Consider the following 19,025-nt stretch of genomic DNA (forward strand, 5'->3'; position numbering starts at 1 on the left):
CTCATAGGTCATGTTTTCTAGACCTTTCATCATTTTTGTTGCTCTTCTCTGGACTTTCACCAATTTGTCCACATCTTTCCTGAAATGTGGTGCCCAGAACTGGACACAATACTCCACTTGAGGCCTAATCAGCACAGAGTAGAGCAGAAGAATTACTTCTTGGGTCTTGCTTACAACACTCCTTCTAAAACAGCCCAGAATGATATTTGCTTTTTTTACAACAGCATTGCACTGTTGACTCATATTTAGCTTGTGATCCACTATCACCCCCAGATTCCTTTCCGCAGTGCTCCTTCCTAGGCAATCACTTCCCATTTTGTATGCATGCAACTGATTGTTCCTTCCTAAGTGGAGTACTTTGCATTTGTCCTTGTTGAATTTCATCCTATTTATTTCAGACCATTTCTCCAGTTTGTCCAGATCATTTTGAATTTTAATCCTATCCTCCAAAGCATTTGCAAACCCCCCCAGCTTGGTATTGTCCGCAGACTTTATCAGTGTACTCTGTATGCCATTATCTACATAATTGATGAAGATAGGGAACAGAACTGGACCCAGAACTGATCCCTGTGGGACCTCACTTGATATGCCCTTTAAGCTTGACTGTGAACCACTGATAACTACTCTGTGGGAACGGTTTTCCAACCAGTTTTGCACCCACCTTATAGTAGCTCTATCTAGGTTGCATTTCCCTAGTTTGTTTATGAGAAGGTCATGGGAGACAGTGTCAAAAACCTTACTAAAGTCAAGATAGACCATGTCTACCATTTCTGCCCATCCACAAAGCTGGTTACCCTGCCAAAGCAAGATATCAGGTTGATTTGACACAATATGTTTTTGACAAATCCATGCTGACTGTTACTTATCACCTGATTATCTTCTAGAGGTTTGCAAATTGTTTGCTTAATGATTTGCTCCATTAACTTTCCCGGTTCAGAAGTTAAGCTGACTGGTCTGTAATTTCCTGGTTTGTCCTTATTTTCCTTTTTATAGATGGGCATTAGATTTGCCCTTTCCCAGTCCTCTGGAATCTCTCCCACTGTTTCCAGCAGAGTAACTCAGAGATTGTCCCCACACCAATGCTCACACCAGCCAACTTGGCATTCAGGGGTCATAGCTGCCTTTGGCACAAGGTGTGTGCCCTCTTTAGCCCCAAAGCCTGCCAGGCCAGAAGCCACCTGCCTGTGGCTACTTAAAGCCATTCTGTGGGGAGCAGGGGAGGGTGTTACCACACTCTATACAGGGCCTCAGGGCTGAGCTGCCTAACACTAGTTCTCACACAATTGTACTTTTCCCAAAATAACCCCCGCTGCCTTGTGAATGCGCCCCCCTTTCCCTTCCCTGGGCACCCCTCAAAGAGAGCCAAACCAAGAGCACCGAGCCGCAACAGCCCGGGGGCTGTAACCTCCTGACAGCACGGGGGGAGCCAGCGCTCTCTCTGGGCTCTTATAGGCCCCCCATCACCTTTGTGTGTGAGTAGCTAGCAGGAGCCATGTCCTCCTGTGTGCGATGGGAATAGCAGCAATGGAAGATCCTTGAGCTGCAAACAGCCCCCACCATACTGGACCTCTAGAGGCCAGACCAGTCCTTGGCCGTGAGACAGCTCTGCTCCTGTCCTTGTCGAAGCAGCTGCTCACTGGCTGACTCTTCAGAGAATGACGGAGACAGAGACAGAGACTGAGAGCTCTGGTCCCATCTGTATTGAACAGCTCCTCGCCTGCTGGCCAGTGCCATCTGGAAAACTTCACAACAGATCCCACTGTTCCTAGCGTTCTCCCCAGCCTGGGGGAAAGAGATTCTGGAAGTAGCTGGGATTAAGGGACAAGACCCGGAGATTGCTTCTGCCTGAGAACCTGCTTGTGTCGTCCTGGGGCCAACTGGTGACATCAGGGAGCCGACTTGTTCCACTGGACACCTGACTCCATTCTTAGTTCCACACGGGTGCTGACTTGTATCCAGAAGCAGTCGCATCCCACCCGTAGCAGTCCTGTTCTCCACAGCTAGCTCATTCCAGCCAGGAGCCAGCTCCTACCTGGAAGCTGATTCCTTCCACTCTGCAGCTGCTTCATGGTGTCTTGCTCCTGCAGGCATGCCTCCTTCCCCCAGCCTGGGCCTCTCTTCTCCTAGCATACAACTAATTCCTCCCAGCCTGCGGCTCGGAGCTAAGATTCAACTCGGTCCTAGCATGGGACTCTTTCTTTTCCATGTGGGACTCTTGCCTCCCCACTGGTAACTCAGATCCAGGAGCTGACTTGTATCTGGCATGCATCTTATTATGTCCAGAGTGCACCTTGGTAGGCCCAGCATGAGATTCGTTCCCTGCTGCTGCTCTGCTGCTTGTCTCGTCAACAACCATATCTGCAAGAAATTATCCTCATCAGCATTCGTAGAAGAAAACTTGGGCACCTCTCCAGCTATAGAGCAGCAGCCATGAGCCTGGGCTCAGCCATGAGCCTGGGCTCAGCCCCTCCCACCGCCCTCCCATGAAAAGAGTCCTTGGGCCAGTAACTGGACGCCCAGCTTTAAACTCCCATCCCCCACTGGGACATCACCTAGGACAGTAACAGAGGCCCAGCCTCACCCAGCAGCTGGGCCTTCACTCAGCACTAAAGACCTTGGTTGACCTTAAGGCCCTTATTCCACTCACGGGCTAGCTGTAGAGGATGGTACAAGGGGTGTTGTTCAAGAGCAGACAGGTGCAGAGGGACTTAGCTAGTGGCAGCTGGATTTGGGGGATTTGTTCAGTGGTGGGAGCAGCCAAGGGGACTTGGTCAAGGGCTGCTGGGTCCCGGTAAGCTCAGAGAGAGCCAGTGCTTGCCCCAAGAAACTAGCTTTGCTCCTTCCCTGCTCTCAGTCTCTTGTGCCATCCATGGCCCAGGAAGACTCTGCTTCTCACCATTAATGTGGACAGATTTCAGCTCCCCATCCTCTTCAATTTCCACCTGCTCCTGCCCGTTCTCCACAGTCCTGGGAAGTAGACAAGAGCCAAAGAAGGGGAAGCATCTGTTTAGGAGTAACCTAAACACCTCACCCCCATATATATCACTTCCAGACCCTCAACATCATCCCCCAAATCCCCAGCTATTCTCTTCTGAACCCCTTAGGGTGCTGTTCCAGACACATGGCCCAATCTGATAACTGCCCCGTGCAGCAGGAGTCGAACATGGTTCTTCTGACCCGCTGAATCCACTGGGCCATGCTGCTCACCTAAACAATGGCCTGTTGTTCCTACTGGCCCAATGGGCTGCCCCCCTGTGCTGATGTAAGACAGGCTGGCTTAGCCAAACTCCCACCGGCTGGTGGCCCCTCCTTACCTTTTGGTTGTGATGCGTTTGCCATTGATGAACTTGGTCGAGGTAGAGAAGAAGCGGAAGTCTTTTCCTGCGTTGATGCTGGAGTTGAAGGGTCCAGAGGATCCTGAAAAACAGGGTGGTGAACACATTGTCAGGTGAGTTCAGCCAGTCCCAGGCTCCGAATGGCTCAGCGGGGATCGCTTAGCCTAGAGTGTGAGGGGAGGGGCAGTGGGGAATGAAATATATGGGAGGTGTGAAATTTAAAGGAAAATGTTCTTCTTGGATTCTGAGAGAGAATGTCCCTGTGAGTCAGAAGAGCTGGGGAGGGTGGGGGGTGACACAGGACGACAAGGAGCAAGGCCAACTACCAGGGGGTCTGCAGAGGAGAATGGCAGAAAGCCCATGGACAGGAATAGGCAGTGATTCTTACTCCCCATCTCCACTCCTTGGCTAAAGAGAAGCATGTCTGGCCATGCGAGAGGATCCCGTTGCTGACAGGCCAAGATACGATTGTGGGACTGTCTGGGGCATTGTGGACAATGACAATGAATTGTGGAGACTCCACAACCAGGCAGGACAGCCCCTCTGCTAGGCAGCCAGGGCTCCGGATGTTCCATTGCCCTAGATTCAGAGAACATGCAGGGTCCATCGTACACAGCTGTACCGATGTGCGCCTCCCCTAATGGACCCTCCGGCTGATTGCCGTGGGAACTGTTCGGAGCTGAGCATGTGGAGACCCCACTGGGTTTCTGGAGAAAACCCTGCCATTCACCACTGGGAGAGTTCAGGATAATTCCTTCTTTCATTTCTCCCTTCAGCTGCTCTAGCCAAGTACCAAGGCCATGCTCTGTCCCAGCTGTGAGGACCTAAGCACCTGCTTGATCACATCAGAACCTCCCTTCTGCTCCCTCAGGCCCCAGCTTCATTCCTGGGCCAGCTGGTCCCACAGAATCTTAGGCTCTCACTCACCATAGAAAGGCTCTTGTCCCGCAAAGAACTCTCTGAAGATGTCATGGGGACTGCGAAAGTGGAACATAAATCTACGGGCTCCATCTTCAGCCCTCGATCCCCCAGGCCCTGCAGAAAGGGAAAGGCAGAGACAGGAAATGGCAAATGCGGCACCCTGGTTGCCAGCCCTCGCAAGGGTCTTCAAAAGGAACGAGAACAGGAAGCAAACAGGACACCCTGCTTTGGGCTGCCAAGGCTGGGATCCTGTCTCTCCCCACTGCAGAGCTCTGGGGCCAGGAGGAAAGGCCCTGAGTGCGATGCTGATCTGGAACATGGCCCCTCCTCCCTTGGCTGATGGGCTCCCTAAGGATATTCGCAGGCGGACAGAAGCAAGCATTCTGTGCCCTGGGCTCCTGTTAGCCCTGCAGAGCCAGCCCAGCCCACGGAGAATGAGCCGGGGTCAATTCTGGTTCGTGCGTCACCAGCAGAATTGGGAGCAAAGTTCCAACCGCAGGAACAAATTCTGGCCTCATTGAAGCCAGAGGGTTGGGCAGGGTCAGCTGAGGGCAGGGTCAGGGTGGGTCACTCACCTGCCCCCGTGAGCCCGTTCTTGCTGTAGCGGTCGTAGAGATCGCGCTTGCTCTCTGGAAGGGAGAAGGAGCGAGAGGTCACCCAGCCCATCTTCTCGTTGCAGACACAGCGGCCCTTTCACCAGGCTGACCCCCCGCCCCAGTACTGAGCCAGAGGGGGCCTCGCTATAGAGAAAGAACCTAGGAGGAACAGACATAACCTGCCACAGGGTCCCTGCCCAGCTATGGGAGATGTGTGGATACCGTGGCGCTAGATGCTACAGAGATCCCTAACATAGACACTGGGTGAACGGTGCCAGGGTAACTCCACATCACAGGGTGCAGGTGCGCCATGCTGCAGGATTCCAGTATGAGATGGGGCTCTGGCTTCTGTGCCAGGGGCCTACAGCATCGGACCTGGGTACCCCGCACCTAACCACAGGCAGGGGTCAAGGCCTGGCGAAAGGATGCCCTGTGGCTCAGCTGCAGGGTAACGTTCCTCCCTGGGGCCTGTGCTGGAGGGGAAGGGAGAACCTGGAATGATGGGGCCGGAGAGAGTAGCACCCCACCCGCTCCAAGAGGTGTCTCCAGGGAGCTGTGCAAAGCTGGTGCCCCAGGACAGACACACAGACACGGAGCGTGTGCATCAGAAGCTGCTGCCCAAGCAGCCACAAGGAGCACAACACAAGTGCAGCGAGACGCGTAGGAGCATCGACCCGCAGTGCACTGAGCGAGGGCAGATGGCTGGGTTGGGGAGATGCCGTCCCCTTACTGTCCGACAGCACTTCGTAGGCCTCCGCGATCTCTTTGAACTTCTGCTCGGCGTGTTCCTTCTTCCCCGGGTTCTTATCCGGGTGCCATTTCAGCGCCGCCTTCCTGTACCTGCACGGGTCCAGAGACAGTCAGTGCCACCTGCCCATGCTGGCTTCAACAGGGCCCCTACACAACCCTTTACACCCCGCTGCAGGTGCCAGCCACTGTGCCACAACCCTCCAGTTGCACTGACCGGCAATAGGAGGAGCAACAGCCCCACTGACCAGAGGAGGGATCTCAACCAGGACCCCCACTTCTGTCTCAGTTAGGAGGAGGCCCTGGGGCTGGGAGAGTGCTGGCAGTCACGGACAGAGACAGGAGGAACTGTGCCCTCGAGATGTGTGGGGAAGGGGATGCTCCAAGGAAGGACTTACGCCTTTTTGATGTCCTCGTCCGAGGCATCACAGGGAATGCGCAGCACTTCGTAGTACTCCCCCATGGTGACCGTCAATCCTGGGCAGAGGCCAGCCAGCCAGCAGAGCAGCAGAACCAGCCAGGAGCGGGGGGGCGTCTCTGGAGATGCAGCACAAGATGGTTGGGCTTGAGCCGTGGTCCGTGGAGATCATGGCCTTTCGTCTAGCTGGGCATTCTCATGCAGAGTGGCAACAGGTGCGTCCTGTGAAGAGCTGGCCCTGTGGAGCGCAGAACAGACCAATCAGCCTAGAGGTCCCAGGGAGGGGGCAGTTCGCCCCCCGCTGTCAGAAATATCCGGCTGCGGCCTGAATCGAGCACCGAGCCTGCACTCTCAACCCAAGCTCTCACCCTCTCTCCCTCTTTTCCCATGCTCCTGCTGGGTTTGGTCTGTCCTGAGCCCCTGTTTATTGGCATGTGTCAGTCTGTCCAACCCACTCCCCCTTTCCTGTGTCTACTAACGGTTCAGAAATCCATCTTTCCTTCTCTCCTGCTCAGTCTGGCCACCAAACTTTCTCCCTCAACTACCCTGTCCCAACCCACCTTGTCCATCTGTCCTGCCCTGGAGTCAGTCAGTTCTTCACTGAGGTTTCCATTGTCCCTGCAGGGCCCTCATTCAGATGTGTTAATTCCAGTCAGTCCTTGATAATGTAACCAGTCCCAGTCCAGACAGGCACATCTGACATCCACCTGTGTCTCATGCCCCAAGCCTTCTTGCTCAATGGGCAGCAGTACAAAGTGAGTGGGTATAATGAGACACACATATTGTTCATAAAAATATGAGACAAATTCCCACATTCTCCGCCGCCCCAGTTCATTTCAAGGTGGTGTCCCTTCTATAGGCTAGCGATGGGGAGTGAGACATTAACTAATTCCCCGCAGATCAAAGCAGACCAGATAGAGAGGGTTGATTGGATTACAGATCTGCACCCCTGCTGGGAGTGGCTGATCATTTTGATGTTGAGTGGGTGGCGCTTGAGATGTGGGTGGGGCATGGGAGAGTTTCCACCACTTGCTTTTTCTCCTTTGATCTCTCATTTCACCATTCTCGTGGGCTGAGCCTCTTACCCACTAGTTTGAAGTCAGGGCTCCCCTTCGCTCCCCCAGTGCAGGGGACATTGGGCCTTTGTCATTGGCATGTCCGTAAAGACAGATGGACCCGATAGATTAGGATTCGTATGTCTTTAAGGGAGAATACGGTATAACCGATGGCCTGTACTATTGATGGCCTCCTAGGACATAATGATTACCTCTTGTCATAGGCGCCAACTTCATGGGTGCTCCAGGGCTGGAGCACCATGGAAAACAATGAGTGGGTGAAAAGAAAAGGAGTACTTGTGGCACCTTAGAGACTAACCAATTTATTTGAGCATGAGCTTTCGTGAGCTACAGCTCACTTCATCAGATGTTTACCGTGGAAACTGCAGCAGACTTTATATACACACAGAGAATATGAAACAATACCTCCTCCCACCCCACTGTCCTGCTGGTAATGAGTAATGAGTGGGTGCTTAGCAGTCAAGCTTCCCCCTCCCCGATTCCCCCCAGGGCCTCTCGCCCACGGGCGGCCACGTTGATCAACTGCTCCCCCCCCGCCAGCACCTCCCACCCGCCGCGATCAGCTGTTCCGCGGTGTGCAGGAGGCGCTGGGAGGGAGCGGGAAGGGGTCTTGGGCGGAGGGGGGGTTGAGCAGCCCCCTCAAGTAGAGAAGAAGTCGGTGCCTCTGCCTCATGTCCTTAGCCATCGGTGCTATCTAGTCTGTCTGTGGTATTTATAGAACGCCAGTTAGACAAAGTGGGGGATTTTCTTAGCGTTGCACGAACACTGTGTATGCCTTAGTTTCCCTGTGTGCTGTGTGTGTAACGAGGGGTGGGGGGAATTGTTGTTGCAGAGGATTAGGTGTGATCTCACCTAGCAGCCTGCTCCCCGGACACCGGCCTGGACATTGTGGAACTTAGTAACCAGTGACCCGGAGGCCCAGCCCAGCTTGGGAGCCTGCCGGTTCTGGCCAGCGGGAGGACAAAGGGCTGAGGCGAGAGGGCCCCGGTGACCTGCCCAGCCAGGGGGAACAAAGGACGGGAGAGAGGAGGCCAGGGGGCCTGTCTGCCTGGGACCAATGACACAGGATAGATGAGGGGCTGTTGGGGGAGGCGATATGGGATGGTCAGCTGGAGGGAGGGGGCTGCTGGACTGGGACAAAGAGCAGCTTGAGCCCATGGGGCGGGGACAGACCCTGATGGACGTTGATGAGACTGGCCAGGCCCCAGGCCCTGAGACGTGCCTCTGCTGGGTTTAGATGTACGATAAACCCCCCTGTTTTACAACAGTGGCTGAGATCAGGGGGCATTGCTCCCTCTGGGTGTGGAGGCCCTGGGTGTCCAGTGCAAGCCGTCTCACTGCAGGGGCTCAAAGAGAGAGAGGCTGCTGAAGGCTCCGAGGTTCAGTCCCAGGAGGTGGCGGGGCCAGAGGTCCTAACCTCGGAGGGTCAGTGCAGCCCTCCCGGAGGGCTGACACACTGAAGGGGGTTCCTCCCAGGGGCCGTATGGAGCCAGGAGAGAGCACAGCGCCTGTGAGTCCGAGACAACCAGTCGCTGTAGTATCAAGGCACGGTGGCTCCTAAGTATTAGGGCTCGCTGCTGATACTGTTTGGTCATTAGGCTTTGATACCATTGCTCAGCAGGTGGTGGTGTCTCACTTTTGGGTATTGGCGAGAGGGGCGAGGCTGATCTGGAGTGGCTTTGTTGTTCCCTCTCTGATGGATCTTAGCGGGTTCTGCTGGTCGATTGGTCTTCAGCCCTGAGGGCTCTTACGTGGGCTCCAGTCTGTCCTTCCTCTTGTTCGTGGTGTGTATGGGCCGTTGGGAGGGTCACTAAAGAGACTGTATAGAACTGTGGTGCTTTTAGTGTGTTCCCCACAGTCAGCTCCGCGCCTCCATCTCCTCTGGCTCCGCTGGTGCCATTTACACCCTGCCAGGGGCGGCGCAGACTGGGGATGGAAGAGGGGAGCTGGCTGAGGCTCAACTCCCATAAACCTGGGGTGCTGTTTGCGGGATGGGGAAGGCCCGGGCAGAGTTGGGGAGGGTCGTATCTGCCCCTCTGACTGGATGGGGCATCCACCACATGTCACTGGAGCTCGCAGGTTGGGGGGGGGGTCTGGTTGGTTACTTTCTCGGCAACTGCCTGGGGGCCAGGTGTTGGCAGCACCTGGACTGCCTGTCTCCTCTGCCTCTGGCCAGGAGGTTGTGACCGTTTCTTTCAGAGGCAGCCTGGCTACCCTGACCTATGCCTCTCTCCCGTCTGAATGGGACTCCTGCAGCCCGCCAGGCCTGGGGCTATGCTATAAATCCATTCTGAAACTTAAGCTGGTGTGGACAGGAACAGGTCACTTGCTAAGCAGGTTTTCTCATCGTTGAGCACATGGGCCTTCTCTGAGCCCTTCACTGCAGGATCAGAACCTCCCAGGAATTTGGGATTTGCCCTCGCATCATGCTGCGAGGTAGGGAGACTACTATTATCCCCATTTTACAGCTGGCAAATCGAAAGGACTCGCCCAGGTCTGTAGCAGAGCAGGGAAGAGAACCCCAATCTGTGGAGTCCCAGGCCAGTGCAGTAACTGCAGCGTGGCGCCACCATGGGGTGAGATTTATAATGGCAGCCAAAGGGAGAGCGAGATGCTGGCTTTCTCTAGCTCCTCGGAGCTCCAGGCATGACCCGGACCCCGTTGTGCTAGGCTCTGTACCAACACAGAACAAAAAGATGCTCCCTGCCCCAGGGAGCTTCCAATCTACATACAAGATGAGACACAACAGATGGCTCCAGACAGGGGAGGAGCGCCAGGAAACAATGAGACAGAGTTGGTCGGCCTGATAGGCTGTGGTCTCAGCACACCAGCAGCCCAAAATGCTGTCAAGCCTCATGGCAAAGGGGAGTTTTAAGGAGGAGGCTAGTGAGTTGGTGCTGCAGCTGTTTAGAGGAAGCTCCTGCCAAGCTTATGGGACAACCTGGGAGAAAGCGCCAAGGTGCCGGCATCATGGGCTGAGCGGAGGCGAGAGTAGACTTTTCAACAGTGAATGAGATGCTGTCAGTTTGCAAACACCTAGAAGATAATCAGGTGATAAGTAACAGTCAGCATGGATGCTGGGAAGGAGCCGGTGGCCGTGGCACATGGAGGTACCAATGACATAGGAAAGGATAGAAGAGAGGTCCTGGAGGTCAAATTTAGGTTGCTAGGTAAGAGATTGAAGTCCAGGACCTCCATGGGAGCATTCTCTGAAATGCTCCCAGTTCCACACGCAGGGCCAGTTAGACAGAACTGCAGAGTCTCAATGCGTGGTTGAAACAATGGTATAGGGAGGAGGGGTTTAGATTTATTAGGAACTGGGGAAATTTTGGGAAAGGAGGAGCCTATACAGGAAGGATGGGCTCCACCTAAACCAGAATGGAACTGGATTGCTGGCACTTAACATTAAAAAGGTCATTGAGCAGTTTTTAAACTCAGGGCTGGGGGAGAGCCGACAGGTGTGGAGGAGCACATGGTTCGGACAGAGACATCCCTTAGAGGAGGATCTAGTAATGGAGATTCTCTATGTCCTAGTAAGGAGGAGAGGATGGAAGATAAAATACAGGTAGGATCTGATGAGACACAGTCAAATGAAAAAATAGTGATTATAGCTGGACCACTTGGTAATAGTGACCATAATATAATTAAATTTAACATCCCTGTGGTGGGGAAAACACCCCAGCGGCCCAACCCTGTAGCATTTAATTTCAGAAAGGGGAACTACACAAAAATGACTAAATTAATTAAACAGAAATTAAAAGGTACAGCACTGAAAGTAAAATCCCTGCAAGCGGCATGAAAACTTTTTAAAGACGCCATAATAGAGGCTTAACTTAAATGTATACCCCAAATTTAAAAATATAGTAAGAAAACCGAAAACTAAACAACAAACGTGGCTAAACAACAAAGTAAAAGAAGCAGGGAGAGGAAAAAAGGCATCCTTTAAAAAGTGAAAGTTAAATCCTAATGAGGAAAATAGAAAGGAGCACAAACTCTGGCAAATGAAGTGTAAAAATATAATTAGGAAGGCCAAAAAATAATTTGAAATACAGCTAGCCAAAGACTCAAAAGTAATAGCAAAAAAAACATTTTAAGTACATCAGAAGCAGGAAGCCTGTTAAACAGCCAGTAGGGCCACTGGACGATCGAGGTGCTAAAGGAGCACTCAAGGACAATAAGACCATTGCGGAGAAACTAAATGAATTCTTTGCATCGATCTTCATGGCTGAGGATGTGAGGGAGATTCCCAAACCTGAGCCATTCTTTTTAGGTGGTAAATCTGAGGAACTGTCCCAGATTGAGGTGTCATTAGAGGAGGTTTTGGAACAAATTGATAAACTAAACAGCAATAAGTCACCAGGACCAGATGGTGTACACCCAAGAGTTCTGAAGAAACTCAAATGTGAAATTACAGAACTACTAACTATAGTTTGTAACCTATCATTTAAATCAGCTTCTGTACCAAATGACTGGAGGATAGGTAATGCAATGCCAATTTTTAAAAAGGGCTCCAGAGTGATCCCGGTAATTACAGGCCAGTAAGCCTGATTCAGCATCGAGCAAACTGGTTGAAACTATAGTAAAGAACAAAACTGTCAGACACATAGATGAACATAATTTGTTGGGGGAAATCAAAATGGTTTTTGTAAAGGGAAATCATGCCTCACAAACCTACTAGAATTATTTTAGGGGGTTAACAAGCATGTGGACAAGGGGGATCCAGTGGATATAGTGTACTTAGATTTTCAGAAAGTCTTTGACAAGGTCCCTCACCAAAGGCTCTTAAGCAAAGTAAGCTGTCATGGGGTAAGAGGGAAGGTTCTCTCATGGATTGGTAACTGGTTAAAAGATAGGAAACAAAGGGTAGGGATAAATGGCCAGTTTTCAGAATGGAGAGAGGTTAATAGTGTGTCCCCCAGAGGTCTGTACTGGGACCAGTCCTATTCACCATATTCATAACTGATCTGGAAAAAGGGGTAAGCAGTGAGGTGGCAAAATTTGCAGATGATATAAAACTACTCAAGATAGTTAAGTCCCAGGCAGACTGCAAAGAGCTACAAAGGGATCTCTCAAAACTGGATGACTGGGCAACAAAATGGCAGATGAAATTCAATGTTGATAAATGCAAAGTAATGCACATTGGAAAACATAATCCCAACTATACATATAAAATGATGGGGTCTAAATTAGCTGTTACCGCTCAAGAAAGATCTTGGAGTCATTGTGGATAGTTCTCTGAAAACATCCACTCAATGTGCAGCTGCAGTCCAAAAAGCGAACAGAATGTTGGGAATCATTAAGAAAGGGAGAGAGAATAAGACAGAAAATATCCTATTGCCTCTATATAAATCCATGGTATGCCCACATCTTGAATACTGCGTGCAGATGTGGTCACCCCATCTTAAAAAAGATATATTGGAACTGGAAAAGGTTCAGAAAAGGGCAACAAAATGATTAGGGGTATGGAACGGCTGCCTTATGAGGAGAGATTAATAAGACTGGTACTTTTCAGCTTGGAAAAGAGATGGCTATGGGGGGATATGATAAAGGTCTATAAAATCATGACTGGTGTGGAGAGAATGAATAAGGACGTGTTATTTGCGCCTTCTCATAACAGACACACTAGAGGCCGCCAAATGAAATGAATAGGCAGCAGGTTTAAAACAAACAAAAGGAAATATTTCTTCACACAACACACAGTCAACCTGTGAAACTCCTTCCCAGAGGAGGTTGTGAAGGCCAAGACTATAACAGGGCTCAAAAAAGAACTAGATAAATTCATGGAGGATAGGTCCATGCGAATACAGACTAACACGGCTGCTACTCTGAAAGGTCCATCAATGGCTATTAGCCAGGATGAGCAGGAATGGTATCCGTAGCCTCTGTTTGCCAGAAGCTGGGAATGGGTGACAGGGGATGGATCACTTGGTGATTACCTGTTCTGTTCATTCCCTATGAGGCACCTGGCATTGGCCACTGTTGGAAGACAGGATACAGGGCTAGATGGATTTTTGGTCTGACCCAGTATGGCCGTTCTTATGTCCTTATGATTTGTCAAGAACAAATTGTGTCAAACCAACCTAATATCTTGCCTTGGCAGGGTAACAAGCCCTATGGATGGGGGGAAGTGGAATATGTGGTATATCTTGACTTTAGTAAGGCTTTTGATACTGTCTCGCATGACTTTCTCATAAACAAACTTTGGAAATGCAGCCTAGATGGAGCTACTATAAGGTGGGTGCATAATTCGTTGGAAAATCGTTCCCATAGAAAGAAAAGGAGTACTTGTGGCACCTTAGAGACTAACAAATTTATTAGAGCATAAGCTTTCGTGAGCTACAGCTCACTTCATCGGATACATTCAGTGGAAAATACAGTGGGGAGATTTTATATACACAGAGAACATGAAACAATGGGTGTTACCATACACACTGTAACAAGAGTGATCAGGAAAGGTGAGCTATTACCAGCAGGAGAGTGGGGGAGGAGGGGGGAACCTTTTGTAGTGATAATCAAGGTGGGCCATTTCCAGCAGTTTACAAGAACAGTAGGAGGGGAAATAAACAAGGGGAAATAGTTTTCCTTTGGGTAATGACACATCCACTCCCAGTCTTTATTCAAGCCTAAATTAATTGTATCCAGTTTGCAAATTAATTCCAATTCAGCAGTCTCTCGTTGGAGTCTGTTTTTGAAGTTTTTTTGTTGAAGAATTGCCACTTTTAGGTCTGTAATCAAGTGACCAAAGAGACTGAAGTGTTCTCCGACTGGTTTATGAATGTTATAATTCTTGACGTCTGATTTGTGTCCATTTATTCTTTTACGTAGAGGCTGTCCATTTTGGCCAATGTACATGGCAGAGGGGCATTCCCGTAGAATGGTTCACAGTGGTTCACAGTCAAGCTTAAAGGGCATCTCGAGTGAGGTCCCGCTGGGATCAGTTCTGGGTCCAGTTCTGTTCTCTATCTTCATCAATGATGTAGATAATGGCATACAGAGTACACTGATAAAGTTTGCAGAGGATACCAAGCTGGGAGGGTTTGCAAGTGCTTTGAAGGATAGGATTAAAATTCAAATGATCTAGACAAACTGGAGAAATGTCGGAAGTAAACAGAATTAAATTCAATAAAGACAAATGCAAAGTACTCAATTTAGGAAAGAACAATCAGTTGCACACATACAAAATGGGAAATGACTGCCTAGGAAGGAGTGCTGTGGAAAGAGATTAGGGGTTGTCATAAATATAAAGGGAAGGGTAAACACCTTTAAATCCCTCCTGGCCAGAGGGAAAACCCTTTCACCTGTAAAGGGTTAAGAAGCGAGGATAACCTCGCTGGCACCTGACCAAAATGACCAATGAGGAGACAAGATACTTTCAAAAGCTGGAGGGAGGGAGAAACAAAAACTCTCTCCCTTTTGTGTGTGTTATGCTTTTGCCGGGAACAGAAAGGAATGGAGTCTTAGAATTTAGTAAGTAATCTAGCTAGATCTGCATTAGATTCTGATTTCTTTAAATGGCTGATAAAATAAGCTGTGCTGAATGGAATGTATATTCCTGTTTGTGTCTTTTTGTAACTTAGGGTTTTGCCTAGAGGGATTCCCTATGTTTTGAATCTGATTAACCTGTAAGGTATTTACCATCCTGATTTTACAGAGGTGATTCTTTTACTTTTTTTCTTCAATTAAAATTCTTCTTTTAAGAACCTGATTGCTTTTTCATTGTTCTTAAGATCCAAGGGTTTGGGTCTGTGTTCACCTATGCAGATTGGTGAGGAGTTTTATCAAGCCTTCCCCAGGAAAGGGGATGTAGGGATTGGGGGGGGAAGATGTTTCCAGGCAGGCTCTTTCCCTGTTATATATTTGTTAGATGCTTGGTGGTGGCAGCAATAAAGTCCAAGGGCAAAAGGTAAAATAGTTTGTACCTTGGAATTTTTAACCTAAGCTGGTAAAAATAAGCTTAGGGGGTTTTCATGCAGGTCCTCACATCTGTACCCTAGAGTTCAGAGTGGGGAAGGAACCTTGACAGGGGGTCATAGTGGACCACAAGCTAGATATGAGTCAACAGTGTAACACTGCTACAGAAAAAAAGCCAACATCATTCTGGGCTGTATTAGCAGGAGTGTTGTAAGCAAGACATGAGAAGTAATTCTACTCTCTACTCCGCTCTGATTAGGCCTCAACTGGAGTATTACGTCCAGTTCTGGGTGCCACATTTCAAGAAGGATGTGAACAAATTGGAGAAAGTCCAGAGAAGAGCAACAAAAATGATGAAAGGTCTAGAAATCATGACCTATGAGGGAAGATTGAAAAAACTGGGTTTGTTTCGTCTGGAGAAGAGAAGACTGGGGGGGGGGGCATGATAACAGTTTCAAGTACATAAAAGGTTGTTACAAGGAGGAGGGAGAAAAATTGTTCTTCTTAACCTCTGAGGACAGGACAAAAAGCAATGGGCTTAAATTGCAGTAAGGGAGGTTTAGGTTGGAAATTAGGAAAAAATTCCTGTCAGGATGGTTAAGCACGGGAATAAATTGCCTAGGGAGGTTGTGGAATCTCCATCATTGGAGACTGTTAAGAGCAGGTTAGACAAACACCTGTCAGGGACAGTCTAGATTGCCACTTGTCCCGGACGACGGGAAAAAGGCTAATGTAGTGCCCATCTTTAAAAAAGGGAAGAAGGAGGATCCTGGGAACTGCAGGCCAGTCAGCCTCACCTCAGTCCCCGGAAAAATCATGGAGCAGGTCCTCAAGGAATCAATCCTGAAGCACTTACACAAGAGGAAAGTGATCAGGAACAGTCAGCATGGATTCACCAAGGGAAGGTCATGCCTGACTAATCTAATCGCCTTCTATGATGAGATTACTGGTTCTGTAGATGAAGGGAAAGCAGCAGATGTATTGTTTCTTGACTTTAGCAAAGCTTTTGACACGGTCTCCCACAGTATTCTTGTCAGCAAGTTAAAGAAGTATGGGCTGGATGAATGCACTATAAGGTGGGTAAAAAGTTGGCTAGATTGTTGGGCTCAACAGGTAGTGATCAATGGCTCCATGTCTAGTTGGCAGCCGGTATCAAGTGGAGTGCCCCAAGGGTCGGTCCTGGGGCCGGTTTTGTTCAATATCTTCATAAATGATTTGGAGGATGGTGTGGATTGCACTCTTAGCAAATTTGCGGATGATACTAAACTAGGAGGAGTGGTAGATACGGTGGCAGGTAGGGATAGGATATAGAGGGACCTAGACAAGTTGGAGGATTGGGTCAAAAGAAATCTGATGACATTCAACAAGGATAAGTGCAGGGTCCTGCACTCAGGACGGAAGAATCCAATGCACCGCTACAGACTAGGGACCGAATGGCTAGGCAGCAGTTCTGCGGAAAAGGACCTAGGGGTGACAGTGGACGAGAAGCTGGATATGAGTCAACAATGTGCCCTTGTTGCCAAGAAGGCCAATGGCATTTTGGGATGTATAAGCAGGGGCATAGCGAGCAGATCGAGGGACGTGATTGTTCCCCTCTATTCGACATTGGTGAGGCCTCATCTGGAGTACTGTGTCCAGTTTTGGGCCCCACACTACAAGAAGGATGTGGAAAAATTGGAGAGAGTCCAGCGAAGGGCAACAAAGATGATTAGGGGTCTGGAACACATGACTTATGAGGAGAGGCTGAGGAAACTGGGATTGTTTAGTCTGCAGAAGAGAAGAATGAGGGGGGATTTGACAGCTGCTTTCAACTACCTGAGAGGGGGTTCCAGAGAGGATGGTTCTAGACTATTCTCAGTGGTAGAAGATGACAGAACAAGGAGTAATGGTCTCAAGTTGCAGTGGGGGAGGTTTAGGTTGGATATTAGGAAAAACTTTTTCATTGGGAGGGTGGTGAAACACTGGAATGCGTTACCTAGGGAGGTGGTAGAATCTCCTTCCTTAGAAGATTTTAAGGTCAGGCTTGATAAAGCCCTGGCTGGGATGATTTAATTGGGGATTGGTCCTGCTTTGAGCAGGGGGTTGGACTAGATGACCTCCTGAGGTCCCTTCCAACCCTGATATTCTATGATTCTATGATAGATAATTCTTAGTCCTGCCATGAGGCAGGGGACTGGACTAGACGACCTTTCGAGATCCCTTCCAGTCCTATGATTCTCTAATAGGCAGGGTGGGGACTGGCCATGAAAGGCAGTGAAAGCGAAGACAGGTAGTTCCACAGTATGCATCCGATGAAGTGAGCTGTAGCTCATGAAAGCTCATGCTCAAATAAATTGGTTAGTCTCTAAGGTGCCACAAGTCCTCCTTTTCTTTTTGCGAATACAGACTAACACGGCTGTTACTCTGAAACAGGTAGGTTATGTTTCATGCAGTAGAGAAGGAGGAGCCAGTGAATGGAGGCAAAGAGGGGGTGACATGGGCAAAGCCATGGGCTAGGACATTGGTTCTCAAACTTTTCTTTTCACAGACCACTTGAAAATTGCTGAGGGTCTCGGGGGACCACTTAATGATCTTTCCAAATGTCATTTGTACCATTAGCTAACTATTGTAAAACTATATAAAAAAACCTTAATAATAAACGTTCTTTTGTCCTACAAATAAAAGCATGCTCATATTTTAATATCAGTAGTCTTACCTTTCTAATGTGATGGATGTGCCATCTCTCCCCCACCACAGCAGCCCCCGAGCTGGGGCTCGGAAGGAGGGGGGTCTCTCCCTCTCTCCCCCTACCACAGCAGCCCCTGAGCTGGGCCTGGGAAGGAGGGGGGTCTCTCCCCTGCCCCAGCAGCCACAGAGCTGGGGCAGGAAAGGAGGGGGGTCTCTTCCTGACAGCTGCAGCCCTGGAGCTGGAGAAAGTCGCCTCTTTCTCTGGTCGCCGCAGCCCTGCACATCCCAAATTCCCCCACCCCCTCTTCTCACCCCACGGCCCCCCTCCCACCTACCCCCTATTCCCCCCAAGGCCACCACCTCACCTTACACATGCATCTTCTCCAGGATCCAGGCACCTAATTAGTGGAGCCACGCCTGCGCGGCTCCACTAATTAGGTGGGTGCCCTTCATTCTCTCGTGTGCAGCCGCCCAGGCGTGCACCTTAGAGGGAACTATCCACGGACCCCTGAATGGAGCTCGCAGACCACTGGTAGTCCGCAGACCACAGTCTGAGAACCTCTGGGCTAGGAGAATGATCTTTATTAGGTTATTAGGCCCACACTCAGGAGACTCTCGCTTGACACTCTGGCTTCTTCCTTCTCCGTTTTTTTCTGTCTGCAGCTCTGGTCCAGTTGGTCCAGTTCTCCTTCCTTAGAAGTTTTTAAGGTCAGGCTTGACAAAGCCCTGGCTGGGATGATTTAGTTGGGGATTGGTCCTGCTTTGAGCAGGGGGTTGGACTAGATGACCTCCTGAGGTCCCTTCCAGCCCTGATATTCTATGATTCTATGAGTTGCATCGTGGGCTCTCCAGTCGCCACCTCTGCTCCTTCACCATCCCCCCCTTCTTTTTGCTTCCCCATTCTTGGCACCTCTACCCAGCTCACCCCACTGCCCAGAGCCTCTCCCCTGCTTAGCAGCTCCTTTGGGGCTTTACCGCTTGAACACAGCTCCGGCCATACCTTACTGCTGCAGGAGAGAAGATCCCAGCTGCATCCTGGTCTCAAGAGTCCCGCCTCTCTCGGATTTCACTGCACACCTGGGGCTGCTCTGGGGAGGTGGGGCGGGGCAGGAGTCCACTAGCAGCCCCTCATATTCCTCCACTGCTGATTAACAACTGCTGCAGCCAATGGAAAGCTCGGTCTGATTGTGATGTCAGGGCTTTGCACTTTCATTCAGGAGGTTACAATAATCCACCACAGGCAACAAGTGGGCAAGATGCTGTGACGGTTTAACCCTTTGTTTGACAGTCCTTCCTGTCACCTGCAGTGCACCCCCCACACACTATTAACTCTTTCACTGCTGATACGTATTAG

The 19,025-nt window shown here is 50.1% G+C and overlaps 1 protein-coding gene across 1 annotated transcript; it reads right to left on the bottom strand.

Annotated features, from left to right (window-relative positions):
* Window positions 1-1,678: 1,678 nt before the first annotated feature.
* LOC125644612 (dnaJ homolog subfamily B member 2-like) lies at window positions 1,679-18,760 on the bottom strand. The gene is made up of 8 exons (XM_048868802.2): window positions 18,672-18,760; window positions 5,998-6,255; window positions 5,583-5,692; window positions 4,832-4,885; window positions 4,263-4,370; window positions 3,315-3,417; window positions 2,897-2,967; window positions 1,679-2,358 (listed from the first exon to the last, which is right to left on the bottom strand). The coding sequence occupies exons 2-8, from the start codon at window positions 6,060-6,062 to the stop codon at window positions 2,135-2,137; spliced, it is 735 nt and encodes a 244-aa protein (XP_048724759.1). The 5' UTR covers window positions 6,063-6,255; window positions 18,672-18,760; the 3' UTR covers window positions 1,679-2,134.
* Between the last annotated feature and the right edge of the window lie 265 nt (window positions 18,761-19,025).

The sequence above is a fragment of the Caretta caretta genome, chromosome 11, assembly GCF_965140235.1.
Source record: "Caretta caretta isolate rCarCar2 chromosome 11, rCarCar1.hap1, whole genome shotgun sequence".
NCBI lineage: Eukaryota > Metazoa > Chordata > Testudines > Cheloniidae > Caretta > Caretta caretta.